Consider the following 26278-nt stretch of genomic DNA (forward strand, 5'->3'; position numbering starts at 1 on the left):
AGTGGTTGGTGAGTTGCTAGTGCTATGGTGTGTATTCAGGTAGTTGTGTGGTAGTTTTGCGGTGCTTAAAGTGAAGAAATCAGCGACAGGTATTGCTGAAAATTGTGACTGTAGGTGGTTTCACTAGTGTGCAGTGTGGTGAAAAGTGATTTAGAAGTTTCATATACGGAAAAAAAAAAAAACAAAAACAAAAACAAAAGGAATTCAGATATGGGAGACAGTAGTGAACACAAATCTAGTGTTATGGTTCCCACCAACTACCTGAATGTTTAGATGACTTCTATCAAGTTGAATGGGGAGAATTATGTGCCTTGGGCGAAATCTGTAGAGGTCTTTCTTAGAGCTAAGAAAAAAGTGAAGCATGTAAGAGAAGAAAAACCTCCCGCTGACTCTCAGGAGTATAGTGATTGGGAACAAGAAGATGCACAGATTATGACCTGGTTATGGAATAGTATGGAACGCAAGATCAATGTGAATTTTATGTTCCTAGATACAGCGAAAGAGACTTTGGACCATGCCAAAAAATTGTACTCAAGACAAGACAATACTACTAGAGTGTATCAGCTTTATTAGGAGTACTTTAATCTGCAATAGGGTAATCAAAGTCCTTAGCAGTACTATGCTAGCATGAGGAACATTTGTAATGAGTTGAATGTGTACCATCCCCTCACTTCTAATGTTAAGATTCAAAAACAATAGGGAGAAAAACTAGATGTGACCAGATTTTTAGTAAGGCTGAAATCTGAATATGAACCAGTGAGAACACAAATACTAGGAGGGTCAACTCTTCCGTCTCTAGAAGAGGTGTTTGCCCTTCTCCGGAGGACTTCTGTTGGGCCCACAGAGAATTCTAATATCTCTGACAGGTCTGCTTTTGCAGTGACGAGAGGGAGATGTCGTGGTGTTAGAGGTGGAGCTCGGAGTTCAGCCCGGTCGTAGTGGTAGTAGTGGATCCATATATGGTCGTAGTGGTGGTGGTAGACCCATGTATAGTCGTGGTGGTGGACGTGTTGGAGGTCGAGATTAAGGGGGAGCTCATGGCAGAGGACGTAATAATGGTCTAATGAGGTGTACACATTGTGTTATGGAAGGGCACACCATTAACTTTTGTTATGATTTGCATGGTCCACCTTCAACTTGGGCAAATCATGCAGTGGCCAATGATGGTTGTTCAAGATGGGATATCTAACAAGCTGATCAAATGCCCTCTACATCTACGGATGTCTCCGAGAAGGAGACGATGAGTGTCCCACGTGATGAGTATGAGTGATTTATCCAAGCCACCTCTTAACAAAATACAACTACTCTCGCACATTTAGGTATGGCTTGTCTAGCATCCAAACCCACCTCCTGGATTATCGACTCTGGAGATTCCGATCATATGACTAGAACTCCATGTGTGTTTTTGTCCCTTTCACAATGCTCCACATCACATTCTGCTACCCTTGCGAATGGTTCCACATCCTCCATTTTTGGTGTTGATAATATTGACATAGACCCTTTATCCCTGTCCTCAATTTTGTATGTTCCCAAATTCCCTTTTAATCTTATGTCTGTTAGTAAGCTAACCAAGTCTCTTAATTGTTCTATCACCTTTGCCCCTCTTTTGTTTTTTAGGATTTCAAGACGATGATGAAGATTGGAGGGCATGAAGCTGGTGGACTATATTATCTTGATGGTGGTGGTGGTTCGTCAACAGCTCTTCAGACATCTCTTTCTCCTCTTTAGTGACAATGTAGACTTGGTCATCCATCGCTTAAAGCACTGAAGTCACTTATTCCATCACTGAGCCATCTTTCTATTTTGGATTGTGAGTCGTGTCAGTTGGGGAAACATCATCATGTTCCCTTTAGTCCTAGGGATGATAATCGTATGTCAAGTCCTTTTTCTTTAGTTCATTCAGATATTTGGGGTCCAAATAAGATAGTGTCATACAATGGTTACAAATACTTTGTTATTTTTGTTGATGATTATTCAAGGATGATGTGACTTTACCTAATAAAAGAAATGAGTGAATTGTTTTCCATTTTCCAAAAATTTTATGTTGAAATTCACATCCAATTTGGTGTACACATTAAGATTCTTCGTTCTGATAATGGCCGCGAATACTTTTATACACCATTTCAAGAGTATTTGGAACAACACGGCATTATCTATCAAACTTCATGTACCTATACACCTTAGCAAAATGGGGTGGCTGAGAGAAAGAACCGCCATCTTTTGGAAATTGCTCAGTCCCTTTTGCATCATATGAATGTACCCAAACGTTTTTGGAATGATGTTGTGCTTACATCTTCTTTCCTCATTAACCGGATGCCCACACCCATCCTTGAAGGTCATTCTCCTTTCACCACTTTGTTTCCTACCTTGTCAACTTTTCCCCTAACTCCCAAGGTTTTTGGGGGTGTATGTTTTGTTCATAATCTTGGACCTAGAGTGGACAAATTAGATGCACGATCCACCAAGTGTATCTTCCTTGGCTATTCCCAGACCCAGAAAGGGTACAAGTGTTTTAGCCCCAGTTCTCGACGTTCCTTTGTGTGCCTTGATGTTACTTTTGAATCTATTTCGTTTTTTTCTAGGTCCAGTAATGTCTCCTCTTCTTCCTCACCTCCTTCTCCTCTTCCAGTTCCTGTTGAAGACCCCATCCCACTTGTTTCGGTTGTGACTAGGTCTTCGCCTCCAATGCAACTTCCTGTTGAACGGCCACCCATCCGCCAAGTGTATATGCATCGACGACATGTACCAACACCAGCTTCTCCAGCTTCTTCACCGTCAACAAATCCGACAGTTGTCCCCCCACCAACTCCACCCCCTGTTTCTAACCCTGATCTTCCTATTGCCTTGTGGAAAGGTAAACCAAGTTGTACATTTCATCTCATTTCCAATTATGTTTCTATATCTCACCTTTCTGCTTCCCATCGTCAGTTTGTTTCTTTGTTGTCTTCTATTTTGGTTCCTACGGATGTCCAGGAAGCCCTTGCCTCTCCAGGGTGGCGCCATGCAATGGAAGAACTCTCAGCTTTGGCTTATAGACACACGTAGGGATCTCACAACACTCCCTCCTAGTAAGCATGTTGTGGGTTGTAAGTGAGTATACACTGTTAAATATTTATCTGATGGTAGTGTAGAGCAATTGAAAGCTCGACCAGTTACCAAAGGTTATTCCCAAACATATGGTATTGACTACACGAAGACCTTCTCTCCTACTACTAAAATTGGTTCCGTTCGTTTTTTATATCTCTAGTTGCTATTTATGATTGGCCTCTGTTTCAACTTGACATCAAGAATGCCTTTTTACATGGTGATCTCTATATGGAGCAACCATCAGGGTTTGTTGCTCAAGGGAAGGATGGTAAGGTGTGCAAACTAAAGAAGGCCATTTATGGACTTAAATAGTCCCCCTGTGCATGGTTTGGTAGATTTGGTGAAGTGATAAAGAAGTTTGGTATGAAATAGTGTCAGGTTGATCACTCGGTATTCAGCCATTATTCGCATGCTGGGAAGATCTTACTGGTGGTATATGTAAATGATATTGTTATTACCGGCAGTGATAGATTGGGGATTGATAGGCTGAAAGCCTTTCTGCAGGAGCACTTTCAAACAAAGGACCTTGGTAAATTAAAATATTTCTTGGGGATAGAAGTAACAAGGTCTAAGCATGGTATTAATTTGTGCCAGAGGAAGTATGTTCTTGATTTGTTGGAGGAGACAAGATTGTTAGGTGCCAAACTGACTGAAACACCTATGGAACCAAATACCAAGTTGAGCAATGATATAGGTGAGGAGTTTGAAGATCCTGGAAGGTATAGGCGGTTGGTGGGTAAGCTAAACTACCTAACCACTACTCGACCAGATATTTCATTTGCAATTAGTGTGGTGAGTTAGTTTATGCAAAAACCTCGGGTTCCGCATTTGGATGCAGTTAAGGATTGCAAGGTATTTGAAGGGAGCTCCTAGTTGTGGCTTGATATACAAGAGTGGAGGAAATCTTGAAATAGAGGGATAAACCGATGCTAATTGGGCTGGTTTTGTATCTAACAGAAGGTGCACTACAGGTTATTGTACTTTTCTTGGGGGTAATTTGGTGACATGGAAAAGTAAGAAACAGACAGTCGTGGCAAGAAGCAATGCAAAAGTTGAATACAAAGCCATGGAACATACCAGTATACCACTTGTGAACTAATGTGGTTGAAAAATCTTCTACAGGAGATGGATTATTCAATTGTCACTCCAATGAAGCTTTATTGTGGCAACCAAGATGCAGTCCACATCTCTTCTAATCCAATGTTTCATGAGAGAAAAAAGCATATATAAGTTGACTATCACCTTGTGAGAGAGAAGGTGCTTAGTGGAGTGATAGATACTACATATGTTAATACAGGAAGTCAATGGGCAGACTTGTTCACCAAAGGGTTGAGTCGGGGAAGAGTGGACTACATATGTAACAAGCTAGGACTATCTAATATATACTCACAAGCTTGAGGGGGAGTGTTAGTGTCGAATGTATAGGCGTAGTTTGGTCTTTCTATTTATGTTTAAACTGATGTGTAGCATTTATATTAAGTGTTGTGTCCCATACTTATGTAGGTACATAATAGTCTTGTTTTATTTAATAGAAACATGTAAATATAACCTGGCCGACTAGAGACGGTGACTTTTCTCTCTTGTTCAAACCAGTTTTCTCCTTCTCCTTTCTTTTCTTCTTTTCTCTTCTATCTCCTCTAATCTTCCTCTAATTCTAAAAAAATTCTAGTGCAGGTCTAAACTTTATCTAAACCGAACCAAAAATCCTAATTAACCAAACCAATTGATTCGGTTTCAGTTTCTGTTAACCAATATGAAAAACTAATGGTTAACCAAAGCAACCGACATATATATTTTAAATATATTTGATATTATCTATAATACTATAAATGAATATATATGCACTATATATATAAATATACATTTATAGTATATAATATATTATATATAATATATAATATTATGTATGTAATATATAATATGTATTATATATATTATATATTATATATACTATATATGTTATAATATATATTGAGGGTGTCGTCCCTCTAGCCAATGAAAAAGGATCAGTTGCAGAGGAAGCAAGCGCCATCCAGGATTGTCCTCAGACCAAGCTCAGTGGAGAGGTAAGTGTAGTAAACACTTCCTTGTCTCTAGCTTCGTCTCCATTTGGTTTTGTTCACTCTTCGTTCTCCACTATGGGTGAAGCAAAGTCGACTGATGAAGGAACTTCTAAGGGGTCAAAATTGGAGTGTGAGGTGAAAAAAAAAAGCTGGGAAGAGAAAAAGGACTAATGAAGAGAAGGGTAGGGTCTATAATAGAAGAAAAAGGGTGCAAAAATTAAAGAAGGAACGGTGCAGGAGGGGGATTACAGAGAGTGGTAAAGAGAAAAAGGAGTAGGAAGCACAACAGGGAAGGATGAAAGGGGGAGAGAAGGAAGGTGGAGATTGAGAGGCTGGTGGAGAGACAGGTTGAAGTGGGTAAAACATTGGGTTTGTTTTTTATTGGAGGAGAAAGGGTTGTTAGGAAAGCCATAGATCATTTTGAGAGGAAGAGAAGAGAGGACTTGCTCAAAAAATGGTTATCGAATAAAAGGGGGAGTGGGGGGAGGAAGGGGGCTTGGTAGATGAAGAGTGATAGCCATGCTGGGTGAGCAGGGCTAGAGGAGGTGGCAGATAATGAAATTAATCACATGGAACATGAGAGGGTTGAGATAAGGGAGAAGAAGGGAGTTAGTAAGGAATTTTTTGGATCTTGTGAAAGAGAAGAATATAAGAATTTTTTATGCCAAATCCTATAGCATGAACAGGTTTGTAGCGGTTGTTAGCAATCAGTTGTTTGGGTTTTGGCTCATCTAGAATTCCGTCATAATGATAAAAGGGATATGAGCGAAAATTTAGGGAAAGTGCTAGAAGCTCAAATATGTAATTTGGAAAATATGTCCTGAGTTTTGGACTCCTGTCATGGTTGTAATTGGGTGATGTATCACCTTCATCTTGAAATTTTCTTTTATTTTAATGAAATTTTCGTTTTTACTTACCAAAAAAGTAATATATAATATATTATTTATTATTTATAATATAATATATTACATGTACTTCTAGTATTTATATCATAGTTGTCAAGGCATCGCCTAAGTGACTAGGCACTCTTGATTGGGTGCCTCACCCAAACGCCTTGTCATTTTTGTCGCCTAGGCGGCCGATTAGCATTTATATTGTTGTATCTTATTAATGTATGTGTTAATACATTTTATTATATGCTATATATCAATATACTTTGTTTAATGTTTTACTAATGAAATTTAAAAGATCAAAGGGTTTTGAGAAAAAGAAAGAAATAGGTGTGGATTCGAGCCGAGCCGAGCCAAATAGCTAGCTATTCGAGCTCGGCTCACCAAGGTAGTACAAGGCTCGAGCTCGAGCTCAAGCTCGGTTCAAGCTAGAACCTTTTGCTCAAGCTCGGCTTGTTGTATCTTATTAATGTATGTGTTAATACATTTTATTATATGCTATATATCAATATACTTTGTTTAATGTTTTACTAATGAAATTTAAAAGATCAAAAGGTTTTGAGAGAAAAAGAAAGAAATAGGGGTGGATTCGAGCCGAGCCGAGCCAAATAGCTAGCTATTCGAGCTCGGCTCGCCAAGGTAGTACAAGGCTCGAGCTCGAGCTCAAGCTCGGTTCAAGCTAGAACCTTTTGCTCAAGCTCGGCTTGAGTCAAAAGCTCGTAAGCTCAAGCTCGGCTCGAGTCAAAAGCTCGTAAAGCTCGACTTGAGAAAAATGATTTATAAAAATTAAAAAAACATATATATATTTTTTTGATATTTAAAAAATTAAGAATTATAATAATTAGTTGCTATTATTATATAATATTTTTATTATATATATTATTTGTAGTAATAGTAGTAGTAGTAGTAGTAGTAGAAGAGCTCGACTCGTGGCCACCCCTAGAAAGAAAGAAAGAGGAAAGAAAGAATAGAAATATAAAGAGGTTCTGTTTTTTCTCTCTCTCTCTAATTAAATAAAACATAAATTCCATCCTTGTTTTTCTATTTTACTTTCCATCTTGAATATTTAATATATAATGTCAACCTTCTTTAGTTGCTAATTGATATGAAATTTCTCTATTAAATCCTTATTATAACAGTATTGTTCTTAATAAAGAGAATTGCTATTTTTTCAATTAATATACATGCTGAACGGTATATAAAACTAGGGAACTAGCCAAAAGTTAGATTTTTATGTTTTAAAATTTTTATCACCTAGGCGCCCTAGTGTCGCCCAAAATCACCTAGGCGCCTTGAAACCTATGATTTATATTATATATTTATATATTTATTTATAATTAAATTTATAAATATCAAAAAACTGAAAAACCAATCAACTGGTTAACTGATTGGTTTCAATTCACGGTTTTCCAAAAACCCATGGTACCAATTCAATATGGAAAATAGGCCCATGATTTGATTAATTGAACCATGAGCACCCCTAATTGGCACCCTATCCCTACCAACTTGCCACCCCCTCACCAAATTTTTAGAGTCAACCCTAGCAATTAGTCTACCCAAGACATCAACAATTAGGACAAAGTGGAAAAGAGAGAGAGGGGCCCCTTGTCTAATTCCTCTAATAGCATGGAAATGTTCTACCAAAAAATAAACAAATAAATAATAGCATGGAAATGGTCCACCACAATTCCTTTCACCAAAATAGTGTAGTGGCAAGTCCTAATCCACTTATACCACCTTTCTCCAAATCTACAATTTCCCATCACCCCCCATCAAAAAAGACCAATCAACTAAATCATGTCTTTTCCAAATCAAGCTTGCAAACTAAGCCCTTTTTTCCAACTCTTTTCAAATCCTCCACACTTTCATTAGCAATTAAAATATGATCAATGAGTTGCCTATTCTTCAAAAATGCACCTTGATTTGGTGAAATAATGGAAACAAGAACCATCTCCCTCTATGATGGATGAATTTATGACTATTTATGACTAAGTAACAACCTTGTTCTTCAAAAGTGTGATTAAGGAAGCCCACAAAAAACCTAATTAAAACCAACCCCAAATGAGAGAAAAAAGAGCCAACAACCAAGGCACCATCTTTCAATTACCACCATACTAGAGATGTCATAGAGGGAGAAACTCTTGTACTTAAAAATCAGTAAGAGCATGCATATTGGGTAGTGAGTCAAATGGCATGATATGCCATGTTACAATACCAGAACAATGCAACTCCATATGTTTTTCTTTCAGCTTGTTGATGGGTCTGTGATGACTCCTTTTTTCTTTTTTTTCTTTTTTTTCTTTTTCTTTTCTTTGTTTTATTAAAGGTAACTAGGGGTGCAAGTCGGGCGGGTTGGGCCGGGTTTATGGTCAACCCAAGCCCGATCCTAAAATTTGGGCTTAAGGCCCGAACCCGGCTCAAGCCCAAGGTCAAGCCCGATTTTCCCAACCCGCCCTGTAATTTGATGCACTTAGGTTGGGCTAGGGCCTGGGCCGGGCTCGGGTTAATCAATGAACTCACTCTAAAATTATACATATATAAATGTATTTATGCAAATATGTATATACATATATTTATGTATGTAAATATGTATGCAAAATATCTATACAAATGTTATATATACAAATATGTATGCATATATATGTAAATATGTATGCAACATTTACATATATACACATGTATAAATGCATATAATTGGGTCGGGCTCGGGCCGGGTTCAGCCAAGCTAAGGGCTAGGCCAGAGCCCGACCCGAAAAATAAAAAAGCCCGACTTCTTGGGCCCGGTCCCAGCCCGAGGACCAAAAATCCAAGCCCAACCCGTGTAAAATTCCGGGTTGGGCCGATTTGGGCTGGGGATGGGCCCGCCCAAGTTGCACCCCTAAAGGTAACTTTCATTAGGAAGCAAAAGGGGGTAAAGGATCCAAAGGAATATACTCCATTTAGGATTTTCTATTAAAAAAACTTTTTTATCTCATTATTGACCCAAAAAGAGTTGGAAACTAGGACATCCTCGTATGGCCAAAACTTACATCATTTCATAAAAAGATGCAGATTAAAAATAAACATGTTGAACCACCGAAGCTCATACATGCTGAAAAATTGGATGGAGTACCATCAAAAAGAAAAGACCATTGCAGAAATGCAAACAAAAGGAAACAAATATAACTAAAACACAAAAGTTTCGCTAGGAAAATGAAATGAAGTTCATGGGAACTATATATACCTCAATTTTTTTGTTGGAATTAACTAAAAGGGATTGAAGATGACTCTCCTTATTTTGAACATCTCTAGCACCAGGCACACAGAGATGTTTCATAGAATTATTCAAGATTTGAGATTCCCAAATTCCTGACTGCAACCTCTGTATGCTTTTCTGCGAAAGGGAGAGTAAAGCCACCTTGTAGTAAGCAAACGCAATATGAGAAACACTAAATACACAAGTAGGAAGTATTTACAAATAGTCTCTCTCTCTTCATGCGCACTAATAGCAACTTTGCTTGTTCAAAGGCAAAAATATGTTGCAATGACGTAGCTTCGGCTACCCTGCAACCACATCAGTTAATAGGTGTCAATGTTTATCAAACTAAACCAGCTTTTTCTACAGTTACCTCGCATCACTCTCAATCCATAAAACCAATGAAACTCTACCTTTTCTTTTGAAAATCATCCAAACCATCTGGCATTTCCTGCAGGAAGAAATTACATGTCAATCCTTTTATATTAATGGTTGCTCAAAAAGAAAAGTGGTCTATGAAAATCATTTATTTAGCAAACCTGTGACCAGATCTCTGTACAAAGCTTCTCATACTTTTTAACCTTCTGCAACTGACCCAAAGTATCTTCCAGAATCTCAAGCTACACATTCAAAAGAAGAAACACAGAAATGCAAATTCTGTAAGTTTAGCTAGAAAGCTAAAAATAAACCATGCCAGGATACTATTAAGAACAATACAGTAGTTATGGCTAGGCAATGCCCACGCATTCTGGACTGTCAAGCCAAGGCAACAAACATGAAATAATGAATAACCCAACATACACATCTTTCACAATATAACCATACAGAAGTTTTACAGAAATTCATGATAATCATAAACTATTAACCATGAACTAAATCAGTAAATGATGAAATGACGACTTACACTAAATTTACAGAATCAACAAGATTTTTGAAAATACGCATACGCATAGAATGGTAAGTGATTAAGAGTGTCAGTTTTCAGATCTCCATGAACTCCTACCAACAGAAAATGGGTTATATACACGCATATCAATATAAAGAGGGCAAATAATCTACAAAGAGGGCATAATTAAGCTATTTGCCCCCAGTAAGATGTTTATATCCATACCAGCTGCATGGATGGTTGCCTGGGCAATCACCTAGGAGACACTTCAACTATATTGATTATGATTACAAAATCAATCAATAACCATAGTACTGTAATGTTATTAAATAATTAAATTTACATATATTTGTTTATTCTACATCCATGGTCTAGATAGAACTATAGAAGTGGAAGTAAATAGCATACCTTCCTTGTGTTAAGTTTAGCAGTTAATGGAGAAAACAGTTGTTCCACTGCATCAGAAAACCTTGAAAAAACCTGAAAAGTCAACTCTGAAGTTAAAGTCAACTAGAACTACCATGATTACACTAAGGGCCTGTTTGAACTAAAAGACTTATTGCTTTGTCTTTTAGTCAATAAATAATTAAATAATAAAATTTTCAAGGATATAGTGACCCATCTAACTTCAGTTTCGGCCATCAAGGAGTCCACAACCTCCTTAAAATCTTATTCACTAAAAGACAATGCAATAAGCTTTTTTTCAGTTCAACTTCTTTGGTTGTTATCAAACAGCCCCTAAGCTAGCAAACCACTACATCAACACATGCAACTTCTAGTATACATACATCAGACCAATGCTTTTGCTTTGTGCTGCCTTCAATCTTATCCACTTCAATATTTCTTATGGTATGAATTTCAGAAATAAGTTTTGGCATGCTACCCTGCATTTCAAGAATTTTCGGACTCTTCTGGAGCCTTTCAGTTTCACTTAGATGGCCTTTATCTGTGAGAATAGTTTCTTCACTTCTTCTTTTCCTTGTAGAATTGTCAGCACCTTCGAAAGATAATACTTTCTGTGAAACATGTAGACCCTGTTGGAAGTCACCATGACAATTTGCTGAATGTCAAATAGATATGAAAGTAGGTAAGGTTGCATATGGTCATTGTCATTATAGACCACTTCTATGGAGGAGCCAAGGCAGATGCATATATAATTATGAGAAGTGCAATCTGGAGGAAACAGAGAAGATTACCTTTCCATGTTGTGGGACATTTGTGCCCCTATCATGCACATGTCGCGAAGTAGACTCATAAAGAGAAGCTCTTGGATCTCCATCAAAAAGTTTCTCTTTAAACTTTGCCAGGTATGTGCCTGTTTGGGAGCTTCTTTGTAAGCTTTCAGACTGGATATTAGGGGTGGCTCTATGCTGCATGGGGGTTCCATAACCCATCATATTTCCAGACCCCTTTTGCAAAACATGATAAAGTTCCTTGTTATCCATCCCCTTCCATTTAATAAAGTTTCTGGAATCTTCAGAATTAATATTGATGAGTGGTGATCTAGAATGTGATATTTTCTCCTCACACAAGGTACCTAACTTGCCAGCTATAGGGGTTAAGTGACTCACTTTAGAGACATTTTCCCTTGAACCTTCGGCATCTTGCCTGACATCCAAGCTGACAAACTTAGTTTCCTGCTGCTTCAATGCACTTGACAGTATGCCTTTATGTTCCAGAGAAACAAACAAAGTTTTTTCCACCCTTTTAAGTGGAGAATAGACCAACTTGTCAGCTGTCGGGTTTACTTGCTCATTTGCATTGCTGTCAAGTGTGGTCTTCATCAACAATGAATCAGGTCCAGAAGTGACAAAACCTCCTCCAGTGGGACTGCAATTAGCCAAGGGACGCCGCTCCATTTTTTTTGCAGACCCAGATGACTGGGAGGGTGAAAGTGCTACTGCCATTAACTTGTTAGGTTGACCATTGCAGCCCAAACCTACGGATATTGGATTCCCATATTCTCCATCTGGCAGAATGGTCTCACTGCCTTCAGCTTGCTTCAAATTATTTATGTGCTTTGGTGTCTCAAACCCACAACTATCCATTTCAATTGAACTGCCCTGTTTTTCCTTCTTCCAACCAACACTTAAAAATTGTTCATCCAAAACAGAAAAAGAAGCATTCATAGGCTTCAATTCAGGCTTTTTACTATTCCCATCCAAAGCAGCAGAACAAGAAAAAGACTTAGAAGAATTATCTGCTTCAATTTCCAGGGTAGAAGTAATTGGAGACATCTGATAAATCTTGAATTTTGAAATACTTCTCACAGTAGAAGATATACTTTCCTTGTTTAAAGAGGAGCAAAGTTTTTTGCTGGCAGAAGGTGTAGCCATCTTCTCATCTATGAATGAAACAGCAGAACCACTAAATATTTGTCTTCCTTTAGCACATAAGGAGGAATCTGACCCTGCTAACGGAGATCCACAGTCTTGACCAGAGTTATAAAGAGAACTTGAAGAATGTTTTCCACCTTTAGGAGACTCCTCTAGATCTTGACAATCATGCTCTGTGAACAAACCCATTTCCTGTTTTTTATCCATAGGTACAAAAGAATCGCTGTTATCAGCACCAAAATCTCCATTTGCTTCAGGTGCATCTTCTCCAGACTCCTTGTAAATTCCAAAAGGAATCCCCACAAGGGGACAAAAACATGTTAGCATAGGCACGAGACCAAGATCCTTAATTCCATGGCAGAAATTAGCATAATAATTTCAAGATAGTTCCCAAATAATATGATTCAAGTTCCAAAGATCTATCAAGAAAAACTTTGATGGAAGCTATATGGGTAATCCTGGAAACTTAGGTACTGATGTGTATTCAGGAACTTTGAGCAAGAAATCCTACAAGCTTTTTCAGGCCATGTGGATTGGAGGTGGAGCAGTAATTTAAAAGGCAGGCCTGAAGTTTGTCTAGGCCCAGGCGTGCGCCTTTTCAAAATTTCTACATTTAGCTGTTTTTAAGCCTAGCAGCTGCTCCAGGGGCAGACCCCAACCAAGCCCCTTGAGACAAGCCCAATAAGTCTATGTTAGGGTTTTAATTTCTTATTTAGCACATAAAAGATTAGCTTTGTAACTTTAATTATAATTCTTTGTCTTTTAAAAATGTCTTGTATTAAGGAGATGAATGAACAATATTAGCAAAAAAGGGGTTCCACTCCAAGCCGACTTGCTTGCGTGCAATATAGACTTGGTTGGGCCTGGTACGCCTCTTGGTGTGCCTTGCCTCAAGGGGCTTGGTAAGGCAGCTTGTAGAATCAGGAATGCAAAATGTTTAACATCACATTAACTATTTGAAGGTAATGCAATTGGGGGAAAATAAAGAGATTGAATGTTTTACATCCTATGTTATGTTTGATTTTATTTTTACATTTTCATTTTGAATATGTTTTACATGTTATGTTTATGTATTTTAATTTGAGATAATAGATTCTTTTACATTATTTTAAAATTTAAGTTTATATTTTTAATTAACATTATGTTTAATATTTTAATTTTTTTCAATCTTTTGGCATTTTTTCATTTTTCTGTCCTTTGAAGTGCATGTCCCGCCTTGCACCTTGTGCATCTGGTGCAAAATACAAAATGCCCCTTGCGCTTCTTTTGTGCCTTGCACTTTTAAAACACTGAGGTGGAGGGAGAATCTCAAGCTCTAGTGAACAAATGAGGGAGGAAATGAGACTCCCTGGGTCCATCACTTCTTTATTAGGGACGCTAGATCTTTTTTTTTTTTTTGATCATCAAAGGAAACTTTTATTTGAAATTGGATTTAAGAAGTTTTACAACGATGTGTATGGAACAAGAAGTCCCACACGAAACTTTTATTAGGGACGCTAGATCATTAGCATCCAGCAAAAAATATTTAATTTCATTAGGTCAGGATACATGATTAGCCAACAATATAGCCAGTTCATTGGCTAGGAGTTGTATCAGGGTTCTGCACTTCCTGCTAAGCGGAGCATAGGTTGGGGTATATGGGGATGCTATAGGAATGCAGCCTTGGGGTTTGTTTTCTCCATGGTTTTCAAGGTGCCACCTAAGCAATAAGCCTTCCTTGGCTGGGCACCTTGCCTGACCGTCCTAAATTATAGTAACTAAGCACCTATCCAGGTGAAGACTCACCTAAGCAACAAAAATCACAAGGCAGGCACCTTATTAAAATATCAATATTATGGTTACACCTTATTAATATGTGACATATATATACATTTTGTTTCAAAGTTCTACCATTGAAATGTAAAATATCCAAGGGTTTTGAGAAGAGGAGAATAAGAAGAGAAGGATTAAGAGATTTATTTGTCTTTTGTTTTTTCTATTCTCTCTCTCTCTTACATTAAATAAAGCGTTGACTCCACTCTTGTTCTTCTTCTCTTTAATTACCTTCCATATTAAATTCTTACCATATAAAATTATAGCCTTCTTAAGTTGCTAATTTTATATGAATTTTGTTTGAAGATAAAATAAAATTATTAAAAGAAAAAAAAAAAAAAAGATACAAGGAAGGTGACCAGAACCAGAAGCCACCCAAGAAAAGAAAGACAACAAAACAAAACTCCAACAAACTCAACCCTACACCACAAGCACCACCAAACACAAAGAACAAACATCCACTCAACTACAAACAACCAACCTCCACTAAACCTTACAAACACAACAGCCACACTCTAACCACACTATGAGAACACCAAACTCAAGAAGGCCAAAAATCCACCAAATCAAAGACAACAGCCACACTCTAATTTGATTTGCTCTATTTTATGCTTATTATATTAGTATTATACTTTGAAAATATTGAAATTAATATATTGGAAATACTATTGTCTTTTAGATATGATGATTTGCCATGTTTTAAGAGAAAATTTAATGTTCTTAATAAAGATAGCTTCATTTTTTGACTAGTTCGCATGCTGGTTGGCATATAAAACTAAGGAACTAACCAAAATTTACTTTTTTATTTTATATAATTCATATCACCTGGGCAACTAGGCACCTCACTCTCACCCAGAATGATCTAGACAGTAGACAACTTGACAACCATGTTCTCTATGTACCTTCTCTTTTATCTTATGATAATTTTTTTTCGGGCCTTGTTACCAATCAAAGAAATACTAACAAAATTCAAATCTATCAAATTTCAACTAACTCAAGAAAGCCTTGTCTTAGTTATCTGGGGTCGGCTACATGATTCATGCTCCACAATTTTGCTCCATTCAGTGTCATAACCAATGTTAAACTTGGTAATTGACCAATGTATTGAAATAGTGTCATATCAACTGGTACAATACTTGGACTTGGGGCAAAAACATAATCAGAGAAACCCAAATTGATGATAATAACACAGAGAGAGGCATCTACAATATGGCCAATTCATACCTGACAGACTAGAAGGAGAATCTATGAAACCAGCAACATTAATTGGAAATAGGAACTGTGTTTTGGGCAACTATGAAAACATCCATGAAATGAATGCATTTGAGATGAGGATGTTATTATGAATATGAGCAACAGCAACAAAACCATGAAGTATACAGCATAAACTTATGGGTACCCCAATATGCATAAATGCCAAGAACTGCAACCACAGGAAATTGTTTGGTGCAAGTAGAAGGCTCTAAAAGAGCAAAGAGAAAGACAAATTGAACATGGAGTGATGTAGAGAGACAGGACTACACTCAATCTGAAAGAAGGTAAAGTTATTGATAAAGCAGAATGACAGAATGGAATTCATGTAGTCACGTGCAAATGGTTGTGATAAGGCTGTGTTAAGGAAAGAAACAACAATTCAGAGGATACAAGGACAATTGAGGAAGGGTATTTATGCTTCTCAACATCCCTCCAAAATGCTCCTACATTACTGCACAGCAACTCCACAATGGCATTACTATCCTTTAATTAAGCAGGAAAAAAAGAACAAAAAAATATGAAGGAGAAGAAAAGAAGAAAGAATCCAAATACTGCAAACATTGTAGAAAATGGAATATTACAAATAGTAATAATATGAGACAAGGAATCTCACCTTAGTTGGCTCATGGGGATTTTGACTCTGCTGACAAATGGAAGCATCATCAGGCAGAAGGTTCTTTGTAGTAGACAAGGGAGAACAACTAATTAGTTGAACAGGAGTTGATGATTCACCATTTTCCTTGCACAATATAATCCTTCGATCAGAAATCAACTCAACACATGTATCCTGAGAACCAACATTGTTCAATTCATTTATACTAGAATCTTTTAGGTCCACAAGTTCATTCTTACGCTCATCAAGTACAGAAGACCTACTATCCCTATCCAGATAACTAGATGACTTGGCAGCACAGATACCATCAGAAACAGAGGTAGCATGGAAATCCTTGTTGCCTTCTGCAAGGAGTGCATTCAATGTTGGAGATAGTTTCCCATAGTCATACCTCTGTGAATTTTCTACTATCAGACTCATATCATTTGAATCAGAACCACCACTATATGCTCCACCTGAAACAGAACAGAGAGGAATTGGCTTTTTAATTTCTGTCATCAACGAGAAACTGCCAGATTTAGTGGGCATGGAATTTTCAGTAGGTGTCTTCACTTCAAAGGAAAGATGGTCTCTTGTTGGAGTTTTTAGGCTCCCTACTGAATCCGACCGCAAAAGACTACGAAAGTGCATGGTAAATGTTGTTGAATCCAGAGTTACATCACGGTTTTCATCTGAGTCTGCATCAGATAGTTGTCCAGGTCTAATAAAACTCGACGATACAGGGCCAAAGAAGTTTTCTTCTGCAAGAAGTATTAAGATTTACATCAATTGCCTTCTTTCTATTAGAAATTCAAAGAAATGAAATGGGGACTTTGAGATATTAAAAGTTTCTTTTGGATAGGAAACAGTAACTTCATTCAATAATAGTAACTTCATGAAAAGAATTACAGCAATGCCCAAAAAAGATCTTCCTTAGTAACCCCTTGTTTAGCTGGAGTGTCAGCCAACCCTAGCTATAGTGCTTAAGAAAACACTCCAGAATTCCTCAAGTAGAAGTACCCTCAATGTATAGTACGCAGAATAGGATCTCTAGAGATTGGGGTTTTGTTGCAAAATAGGACCAAGGAGAAGTTAGCCTTGAGGGTGGTTTCTAGGAATCACTCTTAAAGAACGAAGGTCAGTGTACTACCAGCTAAGAGAGTTGAGCAACTAATAGATTTCTTCGTAACCAAGTAATTTTTATTACTAACAATAATTTAAGAGAATGTATTAGAAAGAGTAGAGAAAAACTAATAGGATTCATTCTCCACCCCCTTACAGCCTTCTTCAGAAAAGGACATTTGGGGTGAGCCACTCCCACCGAACACTAAGGCTTTCTATTCTTTTCATGGGAGTTGCATCAACTTGATGTGAAAAATGCTTTCCTCAATGGTGACTTGCAAGAAGTCTTTATAGATACATCCTCAGGATACGATATGAAAGGTAAGGTTTGTAGGATGAAGAGGGCCTCGTTTGGTTTGAAACAATCCCCTAAGGTATGATTTGAAATGCTATGTAAAGCAATAAAAGGTGTAGGGTATACTCAAAGTAGTGCAGATAACACCTTGTTTTATAGGAGGATGGGAGAGAAACTCACTTCATTGACTGAATATGTTGATGACATGGTAATCACTGGAAATGATCCAGATGAAATTAAAAGGCTGAAAATTTTCTTGGCTTCAGAATTTCAGACCAAGTATATGGACACCCTAAGGTATTTCCTTGGAATACATGTGGCATGGTCTAGTGAAGGAATATACATCTGTCAAAGAAAGTTAGTAATTTCACTAACACAACTCGGGTTCATTATACACTGAATCGGGACGATAAGGTTGATACCCAAACTCAGCCCAACTGTCCAAACAGCTGAGGCAGGGAACTCAACTGATCAGTTTGGGTAACTCGGGTAGAGAGTTTGAGCCGCTTGGGAAAGGGTTGAGAACCCATTACTAAGTCCTGACCTTGCTCAAGCATGGCCAAGACCACCATTCAGGAGTGACTAAAGTCAACCTGGCTCAACTCAGCCGAGCTATGGATGATTGGGAAAAAAAAAGACTAGGTCTTAACTCAAAACCTTAACCAAAGAAAAAGGAGGAGAAGAATAATGCCATATGCAAAAAATTTCAAGTACTTATCATTAATTCTTGCTCGACTTAGTACAAAAGAAGTACAAAAACTATGAAAAGAAAGGAAAACAACTACAAAGACCTAATCCGACCACAGAAGCTCGGAGAGTAGAACAATGTACAAGGGCCAAGAAAAGAGGCCAAATTTTCTAAGTCTAACTGGGGGCACGTAGGTTGTAGTCTCCTCAACTATAATGTTCCAGCCCCCTCAACCACCCCAATCACTTCCTCCCCTCCTTCATCCTCCTCATCACTCTCTCGGTCATCCTGCACAACAATCTCTCCAGTGACAGCAGACATCCTCAACTCCTCCATAGGCAATTCAGGGAAGCGAGCAGCAGCAAGAAGCCAACACATCCTGAAGCCCTTCTCTAGGAAAGACAAGGCACGAGTACTGCTTCTCCATCTTGGCTATGTTCTCGATACGAGCAACCTGCCCTTCCACTCGGTTGAACAATTCTTGAGCTACAGCATTGGTCTTGCAAAGAAAAAGGACTCATCAACTAAAGGAACCCAACATTAAGAAACACTAAAAAAATGAAAACCTGCCCTACCTTCACTAAGTACTTGAATAGTTTGATGCCTAGTACCACAGGGGGAGGTCGCCTACCTCACGAGCGACCTCAGGAAGGACACTGCTTTTGCTCAGTTTGTAAGAATCCTCGGGGTTTCCTATCTGATCTCCCCTTCGCACTTTCCACCTAGGCCATCAATCATATGGGAGTTTTCTTAGGAGGTACATACACAATCTCTAGACCAGGGGCCACGGAAGTGCCAGCCTTGTCCAAAGAAGTAACCGACGAATGGAAAGGGACTTGAAAACCTCCAACCTCTGAAGGCATTGCCTGCTCAGATCTAGCCACTACAAGCTCATCAACATCAATAGGAATCACCTCTATCTCTGTCCAAACTGGAGGAGCAGGAGCTCGCACCTCGTCCCAATAGCTCAGGAAGCTCCACCCTTTACCAGCCTCCTCTTCTTCGCCCTAGATATTATGAACACCTCAACAACACTACCACCTCCATCCATTTTACCTAACAATGGAGTGAGACACTGCATCAGGTCAATAACATATCTAATATTAAAAGAAACAAAAGCAAAGTAATCTTTCTATAGGAGGGGGATAGGGAAAACGAACTACCTGGCCAAGCTTGACTCAAACCCACTCTCACCAATGCAACCTTGGTCAAATAGTCAGGGGCTTTCAAGTTCACCGAGACTATGTCCTTGACCAGCTACTTCTCTACCTCAGTCAACGCATTGCCATCCAAATAGGTGACAGCAGTGTGCCATGAGTTGCCAAAACGCCAACCCTCATCAATTGATGTGTAGGGGTACTTGATCTTCCAATTTGAACCTTGGAAAGAAGACCCCCTAAGAGTCTATGATGAGCTCAGAATAAAAAGTAACAAAGCCCCTATTGTCCACAGTGACGCTTGATTTGGCATAGAGAACCAAAGACTAATATTTACCCCAAAGGTGTATTAACGACCCACCAACACGAACCCTATGGCAACCCTAAAAGCATTTGGGGAAAGTTGGCCTAGTGTGACCTTGTAATGATTTCAAATCTTGATAATAAGATCAGGGAGAGGGAACCTAAGCCCTGCCTCAAAATCTTGCTCATACACACAAACCTCATTGTTGTGATGACTCCATAGGGCCTCATAAGGGGTCAAAAGCCTAAACCTAAAGGCACAAGGGACATGGTTTTTATCCCTAATGCGCTGAAAATCAATCATGGTCAACTGAGTAGGAGTGAATGCCAGACCCCTATACCTGGGGAAAGAAGCCTAGTGATCGAACTCCCTATGCTCAAAAGAGGTGGAACCTAGAAGTTCTTCCTCCTCCAAGAGCACCTCTTTCCTCTCTCCTCTCCCAACCTTAGGACACCTGACTCCGAGGACCCCGACATACTTGGAAGAATAAAATGAAAAGATTAGTGACCAAACTCTCTGACCTCAGCACAACACTTAACCCAGACAGACAAGGGGGCAAATGGACCCCCTACCCTCACTATTTATAAACACCTATAATGGTCCAAATCAATCAAAAATCAACGGCCAAGATCAGCAATGCTTGCTCTTCTCAAAAAATGAAACGAGTTTATTGTGTTTTTTACGTCCTACTGCAGTTCATTAGATGATAACCACGGTTTGTGCCATTGCAAGCACTTTATAAGGGAAGTGTCTTTTTTGATAAATGGTATATTGTATTGCCATGACTATAATGGAAGTGGCTTACTTGGCTAGGAAATAAAGATCAACTTTCAAGTGATAAGCCAACAGTTTAGCTGACTCATCGATAAAAGAAAGGGTAAACAGATGGGCAATTTTTGGGGGGGAGTTAATTAGAATGGGTAGAGAAAACTGAAATTTTGGGACTAGGTAGCATTGACTAGTCCAACACCATTCGGAATCTAGCCCTCTGTTGTAAACACAAGATTCTATTACTCCAATTAAAACGTTTTGACTGTCAATAATCCAAAGAAAAAGGTAGAGGGAAAAAAACAAGAATTAAACCAAACAACAAGAAAAAATGTAAGAAGCATACTCTGCCTAAAACTACCTTATACACTAAAATCCTAGAAGAACAGAGTGTCATAATCAATCAAACAAAACTAGCGAGAAAATTAAAACTAAGGCTCCAGTTATTCCATGTAAAAGTGGCGGAAAACAAACGTTTTTCTTTTCCGAAAGGGGGGAGAAATATAACTAAAATATTGCAGAGTGGAACAAATGAAACGTAATGGTTTCACTGACCATCATTGGAGGTGACAGAACCAACAGCGCTTCCAGGGGAAGACGAATCCATGCTCCTCACAAACAACTCCCTTTCGTCGTCATCTCCGTTCTCATCATCATCTTCTTCGTTCTGCACCAACTCCTTCGAGTCATCGCTGTCCCCGGAATCCCTGTGAAACCCTAAAACCTCTTCGTGATTTTCGGAGCTGGGATTCAAATCCGGGGGAGTTCCGTAGTCCTCATCTCTGTCAAAAACGTGCACTGAAGTTAATTCGGCGAAGCTCACTCTCCTCGAGCGCTTTTTCTGACGTGCTATCGTTTCTTCGTCCGCTCCACTGTTACAGAGCTCTTCACGGTCCTTGGGGTCCATGGATCCCAAGAACCGATCGGTTTCACAGTGCTAACGAGTGCTTCGACTTTTAAACGTGGTCGAATTGTCGAGCATTTGCAGAAAGTGACGGTCCGTTTTGTTGCAGAGAAGTATTTGCAGAAAGCAGTGGTTCACTGGCAGGGAAGATTTGGGACGGTGCAGGAGTGGAAACGTATTTTGTGCGGGAAAAATGAAAACTCAAAAAAAAAAAAAAGCGGTCTAAAAATCAGGGCTGGGTTGCCCGGCAGTGAACCAGATCGGGAATTCGGGATGGGTTAGGTTAAAATAATTTTGGACAATAACCCGGCCATAGATATGGACCGAGCCGGACAATGTAGCAGTGATTTGAATTGAGAACATGAAGCGGACGATGCAGCACTTATAACGATGTGAATTGAGAATATAAACCGGATAGAGTACCAAAAATAAAGAGAATATGAGCTGAACAATAAGCGTGTTCATGAGAAAACAGATAAATCTCTAAACCGAACCGAAACAATCAGTCCTAGCGAGTAACGAGGGGCGCCCGTGAGTAATACCGAGTAAGTGGGAGAATAAAAAATGAACAATAGAAGTTGTAGTTGTGGAATCCGGGTCTCTAATGTAATGAACCAATTAATCTATGAAAAATATATATTATATAATAAATCGAAGAAATACAAACTTTATAAATCTTATAAAGTTATTAAACATATAATTCCCAAAAGAAATACAAATTTTATATGTATCATAATGGAACCAATATCAACTCATTTCACTAAAAAATTCTAATTCATCGATTTTGAAAAGCCCACCACCTTACTCAAATTGTCAATTGCCAAAAAAACTCAAGAAGGACCGTGTATAGTAAACACTATGCTCACACCATCGGCTCAAATAGAGAGAAACGTAAAGATAAACCAACAAACACTGACGGAGACAGCGAAACTGTTACCCAACTATCTTTTATGTTTACCCCTTTATAGCCATAGCATCAGGCAAACTGTTGGTTGATCTATGTATCCAGCTGATTATGAATCTGTATGTCGCTTATCATCCCCTTTGTCTCCCTCATACTGTAATGCCATATTGCCATGAACCGGTCCTTCCTTTTTCAGCCAACCCACCAATACTTTGGAGTCCTCTTCCACTATCAATCTTGTGTAGTTAAGAGATTTTGCTAGCCTTGGCCCCGCTAAAATCTGTAAATCTCCTCCCCCCCCCCTACGTGAATATCTGGGGTTTCTCTACTACAACAGTCAAAATTCAGTTTTATCATATTTACAGGTGGAGGCTTCCATTATGAGATGAGTAGAGACCTTGCTGATCAAGATTTTGCCACCCAATTAGAAGCTTTCATAATGATGGTCTTCTATAGAAATGCCTTCCATGGAACTTTCCTTTGGTATATTTTCAACACAAAGTAACAAGAAACTGAAAATATGGAACATGCCAACATGGATCAGACCTAATAAATTTTATAGGTCCTGTCTAAGGACTTAGGAAACCAGGCAGTACCCTGTTGCCTAGTAAGGCTCTCACCTTGCCACCTTGATAACCATGCTGGCGCCCTTCCTCAACATTGTTATTTCAATTTCCAACCATTTTCTAGGAAAGATATTTGGTTTAACACCTAGGCTGTTATCTGTATAAAGACAAAAGCTCATCAAAACATTGTGATTGGAAATGCTATCAATTAGAAAACCCATTTAGATTAGTTTTTCAGTTTCCAGACTTCTAGAGTGTGAAATAGTGTCCAATAGTTAATGTGTACGACACCACTTGTATAATTATCCAAATTGTATATCTCCTTCTCATCCTGTTTATGGGACCATTACTTTGTATAATGGTAACATTTCAGGTTGAGAAGTGTGAAAATATGGCTTTAAGTCTGAGAGCAGCCACATTATACCCAAAAAAAAATGCCAAAGGTTAGGTCTGCATTCAGTCCACCCTTCCCAATACCCCAGATAGCTGGGACCAACATCGGGTAATGGCCTTTCATCTCATCTTGCTTACAATGTATGCTTTTCTGTTTCAAGTCTGAGAGCAGCCACATTGTGTTACATAATATTGCAACTTCCCAACTCTGTATTATTCTCTTAATATTTCTCTTTTAATAAAATGCTCTGTTACTAATAAAAAATGTGTTTTTCAGTTTTCTTTCATAGAATGTAAAACAAACTTTTCTGTCCACTTAGCAAGGTTTGCATTATACTTGGAATCCAAACTTTGTATTTCTGTCTACTTCTATCCACTCCTCTCCTAAAAGCTTACTTGTAGAAATCAAAAAGTTCTCTCTTCCTTCCTCAAAGAAACTTCAGCTTCAATTAAAAGAAAGCAAAAACACAAAACTCAAATTAACCCATTTACACTTTCATGCAAATTATACCAGTGCAGAAGATATTTTGCAGTACACCAAAAAAAATCTGGGTTCAACATCCAGCTAATAACCCAACCCAAACACCCGAGTCCATTTAAATTATGAACTGTGTTAGTCCATTCAGTTTTGCTATGTGACTCCCAAGGGCAATGCTTCCTGAGTTGACATAAGTTAAGTTGAAATTCCCCCAACCTGTGTTTTTTACTGATCATGCCACCTTAGACCTATTTTTCAGAAATATTATTCAATCATTTAGAACAAAATGAGATGTAAAAACATTTTGGTATATTTTGGTACAAGCTTACATGTGAAAACACTCTGGATCTGTTGGATTAATAGGGGGTATGCATCTATTAATGACTCCAGTTGCACCACTAATTGCTGCATCAACAAAATCAGATGTAACCTTATAGAGAGCCCTATCATGCAAGATCCTGCAACAAAAATTATCTTGATAATTAATGAAAACCACTGACGCCACTTGTAACTGACAAAACACTTGGGGGGGGGGGATATAATGTCAAGAAAGTTATCAATAAATAGTTAAAACTAAAAATCCATGGATGTTGAGAACATCAGGTGGACATGAAATTGATGCATAACAGTAAAAAAATGTTAAAACTACACCTTTCCTGAGAAGTCGTATGAGGGAACTCCCGACAAGACTACTTCCTCATTCCAGTCCCTCTGCATGCCAATTAGCAGCTCACTGCCATATGAAAGGGTCAGGGCATCCTCTGCTCTGGCCGCATCATGTTTGTGATCTGCAATAGAAAGAACCCATAAACCTGAATTTAAGAACATCGAACAACTCAATTACATTGAAGCAACCTCTCTCATCAAGTCAATGAATTGGCAAAAAAAAAATCCCATCACCAACAACTAGAGCTATTACTTAAAAAATCCATAGCTAGACCTCCTGATTACTTGGGGATGTATAAAGTTTTTTTTTTCTATTTAGCTCAGTACCTTAATTCTGTTTAATGAAGTACTTTACCTTTTCTCAAAAAGAAAAAAAAAAATCTCCTGATCAGCTAAAGGAGCTGATAATTAGTTCATGCATCCGTAAGGGCCTTGATTGGAGTTAACTTGAAGGATAGCTTTAAAGCTTATAGTGTGAACTATAAGAAAGGGGTTATGTGGGACTCAATGTCATAGTGGGGAGGGAGAGAGAGAGAGAGAGAGTGAGTGAGTGATTTAAAATGACCAATAAAAACTAGTGAGATACAATGACCAACCAAAAACCAACATAGGATATTGACATATGAGTGGGTCCTATGTGAATCATTACTTTACCTAAAAGGATAGTTTTCTCGGTCCAAATTTCTTCTTGCTTATGTTTTATAGAGTAAACTATACAAGCCTAACAAGAACCGTTTTTGTTGAAGCTATTGAATCGATGAGCTTTAATTTCAAATAGTTGAAAGACACGGTACAATTCATCCGCCCCGTCTCTAACAACCACTTGATATAATTAAGTTTTCAATATAGTTAATTTAATTTAATTACTTATATTCAATTAATTTATTTAGTGATTTAAAAATATATATTTTAAAAATATAATTATTAAATCTAAAATTAATTTACAAAATATTTAAAAATATGTTAAATGAATTTAATTTATTTCTCATAATTCAATTATCTAAATCAATTTAACATAATTCAATCACATAAAATTAATTACTTTATTTATTTAATTTTAAGTTGTGGGTCCTATGACTAGAGTGGAGCATTATTATTAGTTACATAGCCTACTAAATAACTAACTACTGTGTTCAACTAAGACTATCTTTGTTTTGGTTGGACGTGGATCAAAATAGAGAGAGAGAGAGACGGGTTGTTTGGGGCCCAATGAGGCCATGAGAGAGAGGGGTTTGTTTAGGGCCTTGTGTTGAAAGAGGGGTTATGTGGGACCCGATAAGGCCTGGTATTAGTTTATTTTAATGAAAACTATTTTATTTTTTTATTTAAAAGAATAGTTTATTTTTATTTGACAAATTATTTATTTATTTTTTGGTAATGACTTTCAATCTTACAACCTTTGAATAAAACTATTTATCTTCCCATAGCCTCTGCAACGCATGGGCCCTCCACTAGTATGGTGATTAAGATACTAATAGATCCTATTGCCTAGCAACATAAAAGACTACATCTGCAAGGCATGGGGTTTACAATGTGCTTTTGATATAGTAGATTTTGGAGAAAAAAATTATTGGTCAAGTCTACTTAGAAGTTTGATCAAGACAATACTTTTTGATGTTGGCCCTTGGTGCTTCAATAAAGATATGATTATTGATGGTGTGCAATCTAGCAGTTCTTACGTGGCAGATGATTCGGACACTGAATTGGATGTTCATAGTTGGTGGCCGAGTTGAGATGGGCCAAGCTAAGGATGGTCAAGTTGTATGATTCTACAAAAGGGGAGAGTTAGAGTGTTGGGTTGTTTTTACCCGGGGTGGGCACTTTGATGGTTAAGTCAGTAAATATTTCTTAGAATGTTTTAAGAAATTAGAGAGTGCT

The 26278-nt window shown here is 38.1% G+C and overlaps 1 protein-coding gene across 5 annotated transcripts in view; it reads right to left on the bottom strand.

Moving 5' to 3' along the window:
* The window catches only part of LOC104588681 (uncharacterized), a 41818-nt gene extending 20208 nt beyond the window's left edge, over window positions 1–21610 (bottom strand). For 4 of the 5 annotated variants that reach the window (XM_010246706.3, XM_010246705.3, XM_010246704.3 and 1 more), the window contains exons 1-9: window positions 21045–21610; window positions 16177–16916; window positions 11358–12773; window positions 10950–11195; window positions 10570–10641; window positions 9815–9895; window positions 9689–9726; window positions 9496–9583; window positions 9264–9413 (exon numbers count right to left, since the gene is read on the bottom strand). In XM_010246706.3, coding sequence (XP_010245008.1) covers window positions 9264–9413; window positions 9496–9583; window positions 9689–9726; window positions 9815–9895; window positions 10570–10641; window positions 10950–11195; window positions 11358–12773; window positions 16177–16916; window positions 21045–21396 — 3183 coding nt within the window. In that variant the 5' untranslated portion in view covers window positions 21397–21610. The remainder of the gene's footprint in view (window positions 1–9263; window positions 9414–9495; window positions 9584–9688; window positions 9727–9814; window positions 9896–10569; window positions 10642–10949; window positions 11196–11357; window positions 12774–16176; window positions 16917–21044) is intronic. The other variant, XM_088898374.1, reaches the window with a different exon arrangement.
* Between the last annotated feature and the right edge of the window lie 4668 nt (window positions 21611–26278).

This window comes from Nelumbo nucifera, chromosome 1 (assembly GCF_055504915.1).
Source record: "Nelumbo nucifera cultivar China Antique chromosome 1, China Antique-T2T, whole genome shotgun sequence".
Taxonomy (NCBI): Eukaryota; Viridiplantae; Streptophyta; class Magnoliopsida; order Proteales; family Nelumbonaceae; genus Nelumbo; species Nelumbo nucifera.